The sequence below is a fragment of the Puntigrus tetrazona genome, unplaced genomic scaffold (assembly GCF_018831695.1).
Source record: "Puntigrus tetrazona isolate hp1 unplaced genomic scaffold, ASM1883169v1 S000000223, whole genome shotgun sequence".
NCBI classification, from domain to species: Eukaryota; Metazoa; Chordata; class Actinopteri; order Cypriniformes; family Cyprinidae; genus Puntigrus; species Puntigrus tetrazona.
This window is the reverse complement of record NW_025047891.1, coordinates 117,501-132,500: the sequence shown is the minus strand read 5'-3', so window position 1 is coordinate 132,500 and position 15,000 is coordinate 117,501. Positions and strand designations below refer to the sequence as shown.

At 46.2% G+C, this 15,000-nt stretch overlaps 2 protein-coding genes across 4 annotated transcripts in view; one reads left to right on the top strand and one right to left on the bottom strand.

The window, feature by feature from the left end:
* The window catches only part of lrp6 (low density lipoprotein receptor-related protein 6), a 26,951-nt gene extending 12,493 nt beyond the window's left edge, over positions 1 to 14,458 (top strand). The window contains exons 8-24 of one of the 2 annotated variants that reach the window (XM_043230686.1): positions 506 to 677; positions 2,343 to 2,559; positions 3,390 to 3,679; positions 3,994 to 4,220; positions 4,470 to 4,654; positions 4,983 to 5,309; positions 6,260 to 6,462; positions 6,552 to 6,763; positions 7,359 to 7,549; positions 7,636 to 7,845; positions 8,501 to 8,626; positions 9,059 to 9,295; positions 9,376 to 9,486; positions 10,348 to 10,578; positions 10,899 to 11,035; positions 11,711 to 11,808; positions 11,888 to 14,458. In XM_043230686.1, the coding sequence (XP_043086621.1) occupies positions 506 to 677; positions 2,343 to 2,559; positions 3,390 to 3,679; positions 3,994 to 4,220; positions 4,470 to 4,654; positions 4,983 to 5,309; positions 6,260 to 6,462; positions 6,552 to 6,763; positions 7,359 to 7,549; positions 7,636 to 7,845; positions 8,501 to 8,626; positions 9,059 to 9,295; positions 9,376 to 9,486; positions 10,348 to 10,578; positions 10,899 to 11,035; positions 11,711 to 11,808; positions 11,888 to 12,182 (3,469 nt within the window). In that variant the 3' untranslated portion in view covers positions 12,183 to 14,458. Of the gene's footprint in view, positions 1 to 505; positions 678 to 2,342; positions 2,560 to 3,389; positions 3,680 to 3,993; positions 4,221 to 4,469; positions 4,655 to 4,982; positions 5,310 to 6,259; positions 6,463 to 6,551; positions 6,764 to 7,358; positions 7,550 to 7,635; positions 7,846 to 8,500; positions 8,627 to 9,058; positions 9,296 to 9,375; positions 9,487 to 10,347; positions 10,579 to 10,898; positions 11,036 to 11,710; positions 11,809 to 11,881 lie in introns of both variants that reach the window. The other variant, XM_043230685.1, reaches the window with a different exon arrangement.
* A 134-nt stretch (positions 14,459 to 14,592) lies between these two features.
* The window catches only part of cunh11orf98 (chromosome unknown C11orf98 homolog), a 1,609-nt gene continuing 1,201 nt past the window's right edge, over positions 14,593 to 15,000 (bottom strand). For both annotated transcript variants that reach the window (XM_043230688.1, XM_043230689.1), the window contains exon 4: positions 14,593 to 15,000. This exon is cut by the window's right edge. The gene's annotated coding sequence lies outside the window, so the exon portion shown is untranslated.

Here is a 15,000-nt window from a genome sequence, read left to right as displayed (position 1 = left end):
TAACCTGAATTCAGAATCCTTTTTTTCCTCTTGAACTCTGCTCCACAGACGTGCAGTAGATCGTCTTGAGCGGTAAACAAACATGAGAACGAACAATTACCCAGAGTTCCTGCACATCCGTCACACACACACACACACACACACACACACACACACACACACACACACACACACACGGTCAGATTAGATGTTGATGGGCTTAATGTCAGTGCCATTATTCAGTTATTGTTGCAGCTCAGAAAAGCACACTGTATATCACTTCATTAAAGCTCTGCTGACTAAACACACACCTCCACAAACAGACGAGGTGTTATACTTGTGGCTCGTTGTGTGCGGAGCGTGGTTAGTCACGTGGATACATACGGTTTATTAGGCACTTTATTCAGCACTTTTTTTACATTTTGCTTTCACCAGAATTGGTTTGGTACTCTGTATCGGCCGATACTGAATCTCACATGCGGACCGGAGCATCCCTAGTTCTGAAGCGTGTCGTGTTCCTCTGCAGGTACATGTACTGGACGGACTGGGGCGAGGTGCCGAAGATCGAGCGGGCGGCTCTGGACGGGACGGAGCGGCTGGTGCTGGTCAACACGTCTCTGGGCTGGCCCAACGGCCTGGCGCTGGACTACAGCGAGAGGAAGATCTACTGGGGAGACGCCAAGACCGACGTCATCGAGGTCAGAGCCCTAACACACACCAGAAATAAGAGGAGTGTCTGTGAGAATATATGAGACTGTTTGCATCGGTTATTATGTGATGAATCATGATAAACGTCACGTCTTCTCACACTGTCAGTCGTCTATTACGCTCATGTTTTTAGCCTCCGGTGCTTCAGCGTGTCTCATTAGCCACGGCTCTACAGGAGCCAAAAACTGCTGATAATCCTGACAGATACAGGGTGTGTGTGTGTGTGTGTGTCTCCAGCCAGCAGCAGCACTGCTTCACGCTGAGAGCTCACACTAACGGCACACGCCGGGAGTCTGACTGAAACAAGACCCATTAACATACACACGTCTGTTCAGCTGTCCTTGTAGGCACTCTACATAGGTGTAATGGTTTTTATACTGTATATGTTGTTGTCCTACACCTAAACCCAACCTTACTGGAAACTACAGACATTTTTACATTTTCAAACTCATTCGGTTTAATTTAGAAGCTTTTGTACCCATGAGACCTCTATTTAGGTCTGCACTGTCTGACATGAAACCTGAAGTCCCCACAAGTATATATAAACCAAACCACACACACCCTTAAAGAACCAGCTGTGTGTGTGTGTGTGTGTGTGTGTGTGTGTGTGTGTGTGAAATAATGTTAATAATGGAATAAGAAAGATCTGACTTATTAAAATCCTGGACTTCATATATAAATTTAAGAGATCTTGAGCGAGTAAATAATGACACTGGTTTCTTCATGGCTCCTCAGACTGAGTGTAAGTCATGTCACGGCTGGTTTGGGTGCGTTCGTGTGATCTGAGTGTAGATGGGTCAGGAACGCTGGAGAACGGCCAGCTCTGTGGTTTCTGCCCACATCTGGTTCCGATTGTGGCCTGTACTCCAGCTGCGGTCGCTCTGTTTAGAATAGACCCAGAATCTGGAAGCCACCGAGCGCTGCGGTCTCCGGCCAAACCAGCGCAGACCGAGGCCCGAGCGCTCCTGATGGAAAGTTGACTTCAGCGCTGCTGTGACCCCGAGCTGCTGTGTGTGTGTGTGTGTCACTGGAGCAGCAGGAAGTGTGTGTAGTTCTCCTGAGGTCAGGGGTCAGAGCAGCGCTGTGGATGTAAACATGCGTCTCATTATCACTGCTGTGATGTTGTTCCAGCACTTCAGGGCCTCTCAGGTGATCGGTGTGTTTCCCGTCTTCAGACGTCTGTGTGTGTGTGTGTGTGTGTGTGTGTGTGTGTTATACAGAGTGTTTAGAGAATGTAAAAGTGCCTATAGTTTTGTAATGCTTTGGCAAAAAAGAAATTGTGTGTGTCTGTGCACACATGTGAATGATTGTTTGCACACACACACACACGCACACGTTCCTCTGAAGTTGTGCTGTAGTGAAGAGTTGTCTGGTTAAAGGTGAGCTGTATTAATTCATCTGAATTAAAGCTACTCTGATTAAAATTCAGAGTGATTGACGTCATTAGTAACCACGGTCACCATTTCCATGGAAACAGGGCTGAGCACCAGCTTCGCAGCACTTCCTGTTTATTTAAATGATCTTCTAGATGTCATGTTCTGTTTGCAGTGATGTGATCCCCATCAAGATCTGCGCTTGTCCACACGCTTACAAATATAAATAAGTTCTTCTTATTGATTCTAGAGAGATAAAGCGTGTTGTGTGGTGCTCTGCAGGTGATGGAGATGGACGGCTCGGGCCGGAGGGTGTTGGTGGATGATAATCTTCCTCACATCTTCGGCTTCACGCTGCTGGGAGACTACATCTACTGGACAGACTGGCAGCGGCGCAGCATCGAGCGCATTCACAAGCGCAGCCTGGAGCGTGAGGTCATCGTCGACCAGCTGCCAGACCTCATGGGAATCAAGGCCACATACGTCCACCAGACCTTCGGTGAGCCGCTGTGATGTCATTTCCTGCCTTGAGTCACTCAGGCCCGTTCCAGCTGCTTTCTTCTGCCAAATTAATTCAATAAATGAAGTAAAATAAATCCCGTCTTTAAGTAGGAGTGTGCTGATACACTATCAAGGGGACCTGGTTGATACACCATACTCGTCTCAGCACACTCATACTTTAAAGATCTCTTCTGTTTTGATCAGTACCGTTCTTTAAAATATCTTTATGCTCAACAGAAAAAAGGTTTGAATGACAAATGATCACAGAATGATGATTTATAGAGTATGGCTGCAACAAACTACTACTTTAATCATCGTTTCATCTAACAGCTCTTTATTTTTGGATACACTTTCATTTATGACTTCATCTACTCAAATACATTATACAGGGTTACGATAAACACAACTGTCATAAGCTGGATCAAGCTTTGATGTCTTCAAACCAACTAACAGCAAAGCTCAGCATATATTCACATAATATTAATACTTTCATATAGCACCTTTCCAGTGCTCAGGGGCGCTTTACAGTGAAATATAACAAAAAACAATACAAATAGAAATTGAAGTAGATGCAGTAGAGAATCATTATATAGGCAGTGTAGCACTCCAACGAAAGGTGAGTTTAACAGAATACACAAAAAGACAAAGCTGTAGAGGATAAGTTGATAAAACAACAGTTATTCAGTCAAAATAATCATCGTTTGGCTGTTTGTTGTGAATTACTGCCACGCCACACGCTGGTCAAACCACCTTACTGCAGACCCCTACATCAGCTCACATCACAAGTGTTTGTGTGTAGAATCATGTAGTGTGTTTGTGTCTGCGCAGGCACCAACCCGTGTGCGCTGGCTAACGGCGGCTGCAGTCACCTGTGTCTGTACAAGCCGCAGGGCGTGTCGTGCGCGTGTCCCATCGGTCTGGAGCTCATGGCTGATCTGAGCACCTGCATCGTCCCCGAGGCCTTCCTGCTGTTCTCCCGCCACACAGACATCAGGCGCATCTCGCTGGAGACCAACAACAACAACGTGGCCATTCCTCTGACCGGCGTCAAGGAGGCGTCCGCACTCGACTTCGACGTCACCGACAACCGCATCTACTGGACCGATATCACACTGAAGGTGAGGAGAGACACACACTCACTCTCTCACACACGCTCACTCTCTCACACACGCTCACTCTCTCACACACGCTCACTCACACACGCTCACTCTCTCACACACACGCTCACTCTCTCACACACGCTCACTCTCTCACACACACGCTCACTCTCTCACACACACGCTCACTCTCTCACACACACGCTCACTCACACACACACACACACACACACACACACACACACACTCACTCCCTCAGTGGCTGCTGCTGGGACTCTCGTCTCATGCTCATCTCTTGTCAGCGGAGTGTGTTTGATCCGGTGTGTTTCTCTCAGACCATCAGCCGGGCGTTCATGAACGGAAGCGCTCTGGAGCACGTGGTGGAGTTCGGTCTGGACTATCCTGAGGGCATGGCCGTGGACTGGCTGGGAAAGAACCTGTACTGGGCCGACACCGGCACCAACCGCATCGAGGTGGCCAAACTGGACGGGCAGCACAGACAGGTGCTAGTGTGGAAGGATCTGGACAGTCCTCGAGCGCTGGCCCTGGACCCGGCCGAAGGGTGAGTGTGTGTGTGAGAGAGAGAGAGAGAGTGAAGTGTGAGTGTGTGTGTGTGAGAGAGAGAGCGAGAGAGAGTGAGTGAAGTGTGTGTGTGTGTGTCCTGCAGTGACTGTATTAAAGATGTCTTGTTTCCTTCCTTCATTGAAGTCAAGCCAGAGCGTCTCAGAAAGGTCATTAGAGCTCATTAGATCAGATGCAGAGGTCAGGGTCCTGGTCCTGTGGTCACGTGGTGTGCTTGTCCTCCTCTCAGCTTCATGTACTGGACAGAGTGGGGTGGACGGCCGAAGATTGACCGCTCTGCTATGGACGGGTCTGGACGCATCACTCTAGTGCCAAACGTGGGCCGTGCGAACGGACTGACCATCGACTACGCTGAGCGCCGGCTGTACTGGACAGACCTGGACACCACTCTGATCGAGTCCTCCAACATGCTGGGTCAGTATCGGAGATGAACGTCTATAGACGGGAGCACCTAAGCTCTTCAGCTTTGTTCTCGTGAGGTTTGTTTTAGGTCTCTGCACATAGCATGACCTGATCCAGCAAAATTACTCACAGTCTTGGTATCAGTGGAAAGAGGAGACCATAAGCTTTAAAATGATGCATTATGGTCATCTGCATCCATTGCATTAGTGTTATTTACTGTTGAATCTGACTCGATGTTTTCTGCTCTCATGTCATATGTATATAGTACATGCAACACTTCTGTTTGTCTGGTGACTGATGATGATGATGATGATGATGATGGTTGTGTCGTGATGCTCAGGTCTGGAGCGTGAGGTCATCGCTGATGATCTTCCGCATCCGTTCGGACTCACGCAGTACCAGGACTACATCTACTGGACCGACTGGAGCCAGCGCAGCATCGAGCGAGCCAACAAGACCAGCGGACAGAACCGCACCGTCATACAGGGACACCTGGACTACGTCATGGACATCCTGGTGTTCCACTCGTCCAGACAGGGCGGCTGGAACGCCTGCGCATCCACCAACGGTCACTGCTCTCACCTGTGTCTGGCTGTTCCTGTCAGCAGCTTCGTTTGTGGCTGCCCTGCCCACTACTCCCTGAACTACGACAACAAGACCTGCAGCGGTGAGGAACACACACACACACACTGTTCCTGTTAGGATGTGGGATCCAGACTGAAGTGTTTTTGAGTGTGTGTCTGAGAGCTGAGTGTGGTGTTTCTCGTCACGTTGCTCCGTGTGTGTGTTTGGGGCAGATGCTCGTGTGATCTCGTAGCGCTCTGTTCGGTTTGGCGCGGCACAGGCATGATTTCTTGCAGAAGGAGCCGCCGGGGTCCGTCCCGCAGACGCAGAGCCGTTGGTGGAGAGTCACAGGCAGGGACTTTTCTTTTTAAAGCTCTTGTGGTCGATGAGCTGCTGCCAAGTTGGCAGACGCTGGAAACCCGAGGGCTGTATGAGCGCTTGACAGAGTAAAAACAGGCTTTATAATGGCTGCCGGCCGTGTGTGTGTGTGTGTGTGTGTGTGTGTGTGTGTGTGAGATGCTGACTGTAAACTCCCTCACACTGATCCTGTAGTGGTCATGTGATCAAAGGGCGGGTTCACATCACGTGTGTACAGCTAGCTCAGGACTGTCTGCTTATAAGGTATTTAAAGAGAAATTGTTGTGAATAACTTACTGTATCCAAAAACAGAGCGTCTTATTACTTGCCTTTTTATTTTCTTTCTGATTTTGGAACTCAATGTTTTAGTTAATTGCAAGCTGAATGATCGAAGTTTTCAGCTTCCGTGAAATAATCAGTGATTAGTCAGTGAATGTTGTGCATTTAAAGAAATGCAGCGTTTAAGTTAAGAGACGTTGAACTCCCGTTGTTTTGCATGTTCTTCACATCTTTATCAACACAAAAGCCCACTCTGTGTGAATGAGCACGTCATGCTCTCAAAGTGTCTCTCTTCCAGTAAATGTATTGTTAGAATCGAGAAAATGATGTTTGATGTTTACCTGGTCAGAAGCACTCGTGACGTTGTTTCAGATGTGAACTGGAAGTTGAAAGGTTAAATGTGTCTGTGTCTGTCAGCGCCCACATCCTTCCTGCTGTTCAGTCAGAAGACGGCCATCAACCGCATGGTCATAGACGAGCTGCAGAGCCCCGACATCATCCTGCCCATCCACAGCCTCCGGAACGTGCGAGCCATCGACTACGACCCGCTCGACCGCCACCTGTACTGGATCGACTCCAAGCAGAACGCCATCCGCCGCGCGCTGGAGGACGGAAACCAGGTGAGAACGCCTTCCTCTCGCTGACCGAGCTCTGAGGTGAAGAGTGAACATTCAGGACTAAAAGCCTGGCTGTGGTTGTTGTTGTTCAGAGCGTGACGGTGGTGTCCGGCGCAGTGGGCGGCCCCAACCTCGGCCTGCAGCCCTACGACCTCAGCATCGACGTCTACAGCCGCTTCATCTACTGGACCAGCGAAGTGACCAACGTCATCAACGTGACGCGAACCGACGGCTCTCGAGTCGGAGTGGTGCTCCGCGGAGAACACGACAAACCCCGCGCCATCGTGGTCAATCCTGAGAGAGGGTGAGCGTAGTGCTGGGAGGAAACTGGGGACGTCTAGCAGAGGCTTTTAAATTCAAACCTCGAGAAAGACCCGAGAAAAATGTTTTTGAGGACATCAGAAAGAAAAATACTTGGCATGAAGATGCATAGGCAAAACAATAGTTTTTTTCCTTTTTATTTTCTTTTTTTAACATTTTCTCTATATTACTCTATTTATTAATATCTAATGTTACTTTATACACAAGTACTATTATTAATAATTACACTGTAACAAGGACACCTTAAAATAATGGGGAACCCAAAATGAATTGCGGACGATTAACCTCAGAATGATCTGAAAAGTAAAAAAGAGTGGCTGAAGTCTGCTTTTGTTGCTTTAAAATCATTTTTAATTAGTTAATTTTAGTTCTGCTGTGAATGAGTCAAAGCATTAGAAAAGGAGTCACATTTCTTGAGTGAATTGAAATGGTTTCACTGCCAACTACATGTTAAATACGCTATCTTGTCATCTGGAACCCGTTATGTTCTGTACACAGACTAGAGCGTGTTTTCTTCAGATACCGACTCCTCTGCAGATTTAAACACGCGTGTAACACAGAAGAGTGCTTCTCCGCAGGTACATGTACTTCACCAATCTGCAGGAGCGCTCTCCGAAGATCGAGCGGGCCGCTCTGGACGGGACGGAGCGCGAGGTTCTGTTCTTCAGTAATCTGGGCAAGCCGGTCGCTCTGGCCGTCGACAACGAGCTGGGAAAACTCTTCTGGGTGGACATGGACCTGAGACGCAACGAGAGCAGCGACCTGTCCGGTGAGACCTCGAGCTCAGTGATGGTTTTAGCTCAAGTACAGCATGGAAAAACAACCGATTTGCTGAGCCTTCCTCCTCTGCTCCAGGAGCCAATCGGATCGTGATCGAGGACTCCAACATCCTGCAGCCGGTGGGTCTGACGGTGTTCGGGAACTTCCTGTACTGGATCGACCGGCAGCAGCAGATGATCGAGCGCATCGACAAGGTCACGCGTGAGGGACGCACCAAGATCCAGGCTCGCATCGCCTCGCTGAGCGACATCCACGCCGTCCACGAGCTCCACATCGACGAGTACAGTAAGAGTCTCTGTTTCTGATAACTTCTTCTACCGCTGAGCCTCTTAGCAAATATGTTCAACCATCATTACAGAGAACAACCAGTAAACATGAGAACTAATACACAAGCAACAGGCCTGATAAATACACCAGAATGAGACCAAGAAAATCTAGTCCTGTGGTATTCAGGTACAGATGCTGAGGTTTTAGACCGTTTTCATTCACTTTTTTTTTGCTTGAATTGTTTAAAATTGCTTGTGTGTGTAAACAAGTTAAAATGATAAATTTTCTCAGTCATTTTGTGGATCACATTAATGCTGATGAAGAAGAGCACTTGTGTGTTCAGCTGAGTTTATAGTTCCAGAAGCTCAGAGCAAAACTTCACTTCAAACCTTTTGAATTTCAAAGATGATTGTTTTAGGTTGGAGTGTTGTAAGGCTTTAGAAAGGAGCAGAGTGCAGCTGTTTCTGAGGCAGGCAGCACCTTCAGTTCAGAACTAATCTCAGAATCCACTCCAGAAAGAATCACCATGCATTCCAACAATCTCAGAATCGATGCTAAATCATCTTTGAATTATCAATGCGTCGAAGTGTTATCTCCAGCCCTGTAGTAGAGCGTTGATCCGTGTGTGTGTGTGTGTGTGTGTGTGTGTGTGTGTGTGTGTGTGTGCGCACAGATAAACACCCCTGCACGTCTGATAACGGTGGCTGCTCACACATCTGCATCGTGAAGGGAGACGGAACGACACGCTGCTCATGTCCTGTTCACCTGGTGCTGCTGCAGGACGAGCTCTCCTGTGGAGGTACTGATCCCACGCACACACACACAGAGACACTCTCTCACACACACACACACACACACACACACTTCACCTGTCCAGCAGAGACTCACTTTAGTCATATTTTCTTTCTCATTTGTGTCTCTGGAGCACAGAAGGTGTATTTGTGTACATTATATGGGTCAAAATGATCTTTTTCTTTTATGCTAAATCACTTCCTACCATAAATATCACAACTTTAGTTTTGATTGGTATGCGTTGCTAAGAACTGAACTCATTTGCACAACTAAGCTGTTTGCCTTCTGTTAATTCACGCTGGGTGGAGATGACTATATGGAAGCATCCGTAGGAAGCTGTTGTTTCAGATTCCAGATTTTTAAAATGTTGTCGGATCCTAACAAACCAAACATTAACAGAAAGCTTGCTGATTCAGTCCCTGCATGCTGTGATCCTCAGAGCCGCCCACGTGTTCCCCGGAACAGTTCTCCTGTGCGTCCGGCGAGGTGGACTGCATCCCGCAGGCCTGGCGCTGCGACGGTTTCGCCGAGTGTGATGACAGCAGCGACGAGCGGGACTGTCCCGTCTGCTCCGACGAGGAGTTCCAGTGCGACAGCAAGCAGTGCGTGGACATCTCTCTGCGCTGCAACGGAGAAATCAACTGCCAGGACCGCTCCGACGAGAACAAGTGTGAAGGTAAGCATCGCCAGCCCGTCCTCACCTCCTGCGAGCCGCTTCCTGTCTGATTCACCCACACTTCCTGTTTGTCTCTGCAGTCAGCTGTCCCATGGATCAGTTCACCTGTGCCAATGGGCAGTGCATCGGGCGACACAAGAAATGTGATCACAACATGGACTGTGCAGACAACTCTGATGAGATCGGCTGCTGTACGTGTCTGGTTCTTGGTCAATCCACAAAAAAAATCTTTTGCCTTCATAATCCCCTCCGATGACATCAGTTAGGCCACGCCCCTCCGCCCTTCTTTACGTCCAATCAGTTCAAACAAGCATTTAATATTCTCATTTAATCTTGTTTCTCTGAAGTATGTCACAAGCGTCTGGTTCACGCAGACTTTAAAAGTCTTCAATCAGAGCAGGAAGTCTTATTCATGGTCACGTCACTGTAAACACATTTTCTTTCCTCAGTATTTCTGCCTTCTTTTCTAGTATAAATATCCAAACATTCTTGAATCGATTGCAAAAACTAAAATGACTTGAGATATTATTTTAAAAAGTCACAATTGTGTATCTGCTAAAGGTTTAGAAAAAGTATGGTAATTCAAAGGCTTTATATTTTTCTTGCTCCACGTGTAGATTTTTTGCTCACTTTAAGAGAAAATGAACAAAATTGATGCTTTTTTTCAGAAAATAAGACGCATCTTAAGTCATTTTACTTCTGAAATGCATCTTGATTCAAAAATGTTGTTTATACTAGAAAAATTTGACACTTTGTCTGAAGTCTTTTTTTATTTTGTATTGTATATAAAGTCATCGTTCATAAGGTACTCCCTAAACATTGAGAGAGCATTTAGAAGTATTGTTTGTGTGTCGTTCAGTTCATAGGTCATTACCCCCTTGTTAGTGAGGACTATGAAGTGAGCACATGCGTGTCGTTTAGTCGTTCAGAATGCACTCGTCAAAGTCAGTGATGTCATTCAGCACGATGTGCATCTTATCGAGTTTATTGCAAATAAACCTGTATCAGCATATTTTAAAAGCATGTTTAATGAAGCCGTGTTTCTTCCTCAGACGCCACAGAAGAGCCGTCCTTTCCTCCGACCAACACCATCGGCTCGATCGTGGGGGTGGTGATGGTGCTGTTCGTGGTCGGAGCGGTGTACTTCGTGTGCCAGCGTGTGCTCTGTCCTCAGATGAAGGACGACGGCGAGACCATGACCAATGACTTTGTGGTTCACGGGCCGTCGTCGGTGCCGCTGGGATACGTGCCTCACCCCGGCTCTCTGAGCGGATCCCTGCCCGGTGAGAGGCCCACTTCTAGCGTACATCGATGCATTTATTAGGCTTATTATTGTCTTGTTTTCAAAAACAAAATTATTGCAGTTTAGCCATTTCTTAAAGGCACAATATGTAAGATTTTTGTTGTAAAAAAACATTGTGATATTTTCTATAAGTGAGATATTGTGTGTTTTTCAGTATTATACCCAGTCATGAGCGCAGCGGCCAATCAGAGGCGTTTGAAATCATTTACACATTTATTACTTGATAAGTAAATGCATCTTGATTCACGAACACTTAGAAGAAAGAGTTTTTAGTGGAGTGCTGCTGTGTTTGTCTCTCAGGCATGTCTCGAGGGAAATCGGTCATCGGCTCGCTGAGCATCATGGGAGGCAGCAGCGGGCCGCCGTATGACCGTGCCCATGTGACCGGGGCCTCGTCCAGCAGTTCGTCCAGCACCAAGGGCCCTTACTTCCCTCCGGTCAGTCCCCTTCACTGCCCGCTCGTACGGCTCTTAGAAAAGCTCAGTGCTAATCAGTGTAGATCTTAATTATCATTCTAAAAGAAAGTAAAAATTCTAAAATAGCCCTGCTTTCTTCCAGGAGATGATTGGTAAAGATCTGACAGTGTTTATAGTCGAATATGTTTAAATGTTAAAATGAGCAGCTAGAAAAAGAAGTAAAGCAGTACGTTCATATTTACTAATTAAGCATACGCTTAATTAAGAGACTTAATTAGACTTATGATTGATGACATTAGAAGCAATTAAATACAACTTTTCAAATTAAGAGCCTTGTTTGTAAAAACGTATCATTTAAAACGGGTATTTTGTTGAGACACTGAACTGTATTTGGCATTTAATGTGAAAAATATTACATTATATTTGTTATTATATTTGTTTCGTATTAGATTACAGGGATTCTGCAGGTCATTAAAGTCTTGAAGTCTTCTGAAACATTATATATTATACAGTAGCGCCTCCTGCTGGCAGACGATCAATATGCACTTTCTTTTTGTTCAAACCGACGTGAAAATCTCATGTTTCTGAATATTTATTTATTTTTTTTTTTTTAAAGTGTTAAATTTAAGTATACACATCTTTCAGGAGCCCTGTATTGTTATGTTTCATCGTTTTCTTTGTCTCCCGTGATTCCAGATCCTGAATCCTCCTCCGTCTCCCGCCACAGTGAGGTCTCAGTACACGATGGAGTTCGGATACTCGTCGAACAGCCCGTCAACGCACCGATCGTACAGGTAACGGGACACGCGTCACACGGATGTCCTGCTAACGTGTCGGATCTGGTGTCTGACTCCGAGTGTTTTTCAGCTACAGGCCGTACAGTTACCGTCACTTTGCCCCCCCGACGACGCCCTGCAGCACAGACGTGTGCGACAGCGACTACACGCCGGGCCGAAGGGCTCCGCACGCATCCAGTGCCGCCGTCAAGGGCTACACCAGCGACCTGAACTACGACTCGGAGCCGCTGCCGCCTCCGCCCACGCCCCGGAGCCAGTACCTGTCAGCAGAGGAGAACTGTGAGAGCTGCCCGCCCTCACCCTTCACCGAGCGCAGCTACTCGCACCACCTGTACCCGCCTCCGCCCTCGCCCTGCACGGACTCGTCCTGAGCCCCGCCCACTGCAGCGTAAGCCCCGCCCTGCACGGACTCGTCCTGAGCCCCGCCTACTGCAGAATAAGCCCCGCCCACCTCACGTAGACTTGTCCTCAACCCACTGTAAGCCCTATACCTTATCCTTAGCCCCACCCACCACTGCGCAAACCCGGCCCATCCCACTGTAAAAAAAAAAAAAAAAAAAAAAAAATTCCTTGGTTTTCTCGTATAATCATCTAAAATATCTTAAAGCAAGGTGCATTTACGTAACTTAATATTTTAAACCTATACATTTTGATCTTTTTTTCAGGAAACAAGTCTGAAAATCTTAAACCAATTTACTTGTAAAAGAGTTTTTAGATGTTTATACTATAAAACAAGACAGACATACCAAGAAAACAATTTTTTGCTGTGTGAGCCCCGCCCACCGCTGCATAAGCCCCTCCCATGGCCTCCGTGTACATATCCGACGGCACAATGATTCTGACTGGGTCTGGCGGCTCTCTGTACATTTAAAAGAAAAAGAAAACATATTTATATATTTTCTATACAGTGTTTATTGGTTATGCCATAGAGCTTTGTATTAAAAGAAATTTGTAAAAACATTTTTTTTTTTTTTTTTTTTTTTTTAAAGAGAAAACTTTATTAAATCCACACAGACGTGATATGTTGCCTTAATCCAGGAGTGTAGAATCAAACGCGTTCATGCCAAATAGATGGAGACGCCCGTCGCCCCCTGCAGGCTCGGAGCAGCAGCACACTGTGACACTCAATGAGCCGCCAAACAAGATGCTACTCCTATTTTTCTACTATTTTTCTATTGGAGACGTCACGGATGTACGCTCCTCTGCGTGACGAACTCCACGGCGCTTTAGGAAACGGGCGGGAAGTGACGCGATCCGAAGCGGTCGAGCGAAAGCTTCCCGCCGCACGGCTCACAATCACCAACCACTTCTCGTGCCTGACCCTTTTTTTTACAAGACGCTTGGAACCATTTTTCACTTTTTTTTAAAATCTCAGTGCCCACAAAAGGTCAATTATTTTTGTACCATATACTGTGTAGATACTGTATTTATAAGCTATAAAGAAGAATCTTCATCTTCATCATCATCATCTTCATCATCATCATGTCCTTGCAGTGCTGCTGTTGTCCTGTTACGCCCCGCCTGTGTGTGTGTGTGTGTGTGTGTGACCTGAGACAATCTGTGTGTGTGTGTGTGTGTGTGTGTGTGTGTGTGTGTGTGCGCATGTGCACGTAGGGACTCTTGAAGTTCCTCTAGTTTCTCCAGCAGTTTAGTTTCCCATAATGCATCTGTTTCTGTGTTTTGTAGCACTTCTTCTTGAGCTTTTATAAAGGGAAACTCACCAGCACAAACGTCCTGTATTACCCAGCATGCACCAGGATGCGTCAGTCGTGTGCTGCTCTCATTGGGCCGGTGAGGTTGTGTTGGTTTGTGTCACACACTGCCTTCAGATCGTTCTTGTTCTCGTCAGCAGCTTCGGTACAATCAGCTTTTCCAAATCTCTCCGCATCCCAAACCTTTAATGGCCTGATCTGCAAGGGCTTCTGGGTAACGCCATGTTTTTAGTTGCTTTATGATTCTGCTCACACCAGCGTTTCCGTTTTCTTAACTGCACTTTACAGGATGGATTCAGTGTGTGTGTGTGTGTGTGTGTGTGTGTGTGAGAGAGTGTGTGTGAGAGAGAGTGTGTGTGAGAGAGAGTGTGTGTGAGTGATTGTGTGTGTGTGTGTGTGTGTGTGAGGGTCAGTGTACAGGAAGCAGCCGATGGTCACCGGCAGTAAGACTCATCAGTTGAGTGTTTGTCGGCTCAGTTTGACCTCTGACCTCTGACCTGGTGTGTAAGGGGTCACGGGTCCAGCGGGGAAAATGTCTTAAGCACTTTGAAAGAGTGAGCCGGATTAATTCACTACAGAATCGCTTTAAATGTTTCGTTTTCATGATGGGTTTGTTTTGGTCATTATGTGCGGTTTTGTTTTGATTCCCATGGTGCTTTGCAAGGATGTGTTCAAAGGTGACCAACATTTGGTTTCTCATCAGTCATGAAAGTTCCACTAACTCAAGTTTTAGTTTATTGATGCTTTACATGTAAAACATTGTATAAAAATGGATGTGTACAGCTCATTCAGTTGCGTCTATAAGCTGTTGTAACAAATGAAATGATCTTTTTTTAATAAAACTGAGTGAACTTTTCAAGTTCAAGAACTCTTCTTAATAATTCATCAGGGCTTGAAGTTTTCCGCGCCGGCTCTCGGGTGTCTCTGCAGCATTTGGCTCTGAAAAAAATCATGCATTTAAAAAAAAAAAAAAAAAGCATGCGCCATGGATTCAACTTTCTGAACGTGGATCAGAAAACTCACTATATTTGAAACGGAAATCCTTTTATAAACGTTTGCCGACACAGAATACATAAACCTCCTTTTAATATATCCCATGTATTATACATCGATTTCAAACGTTTCTGAGCGTGCATGAGGCCAGATATTAAAATATATATGGAATTAAATGATGGCGCTGTAAAGTGAAGCGTCTCCATGCCGCAGGTTTTTGTTATAATACATAATGCACTATAACGGCGAGACAAATCATTACTTCCTTATTAATCACACCAAAGTTACCAAGTTAGGCCTGTTTTACTAAAACAGATTCACCCAAAGAATCCTAGTTACAGTCCTAGATTAGTTCACTGTATTGATTAAATGTTTATAATTAAAAGACACAAAGTTTTCTCAAGTTTTCACACCCCTAGTGTTCAGTGATTTTCCAGAGGAGCGACGCAGCCGTATATTCATGAATCAAATAATAAGGAATAAC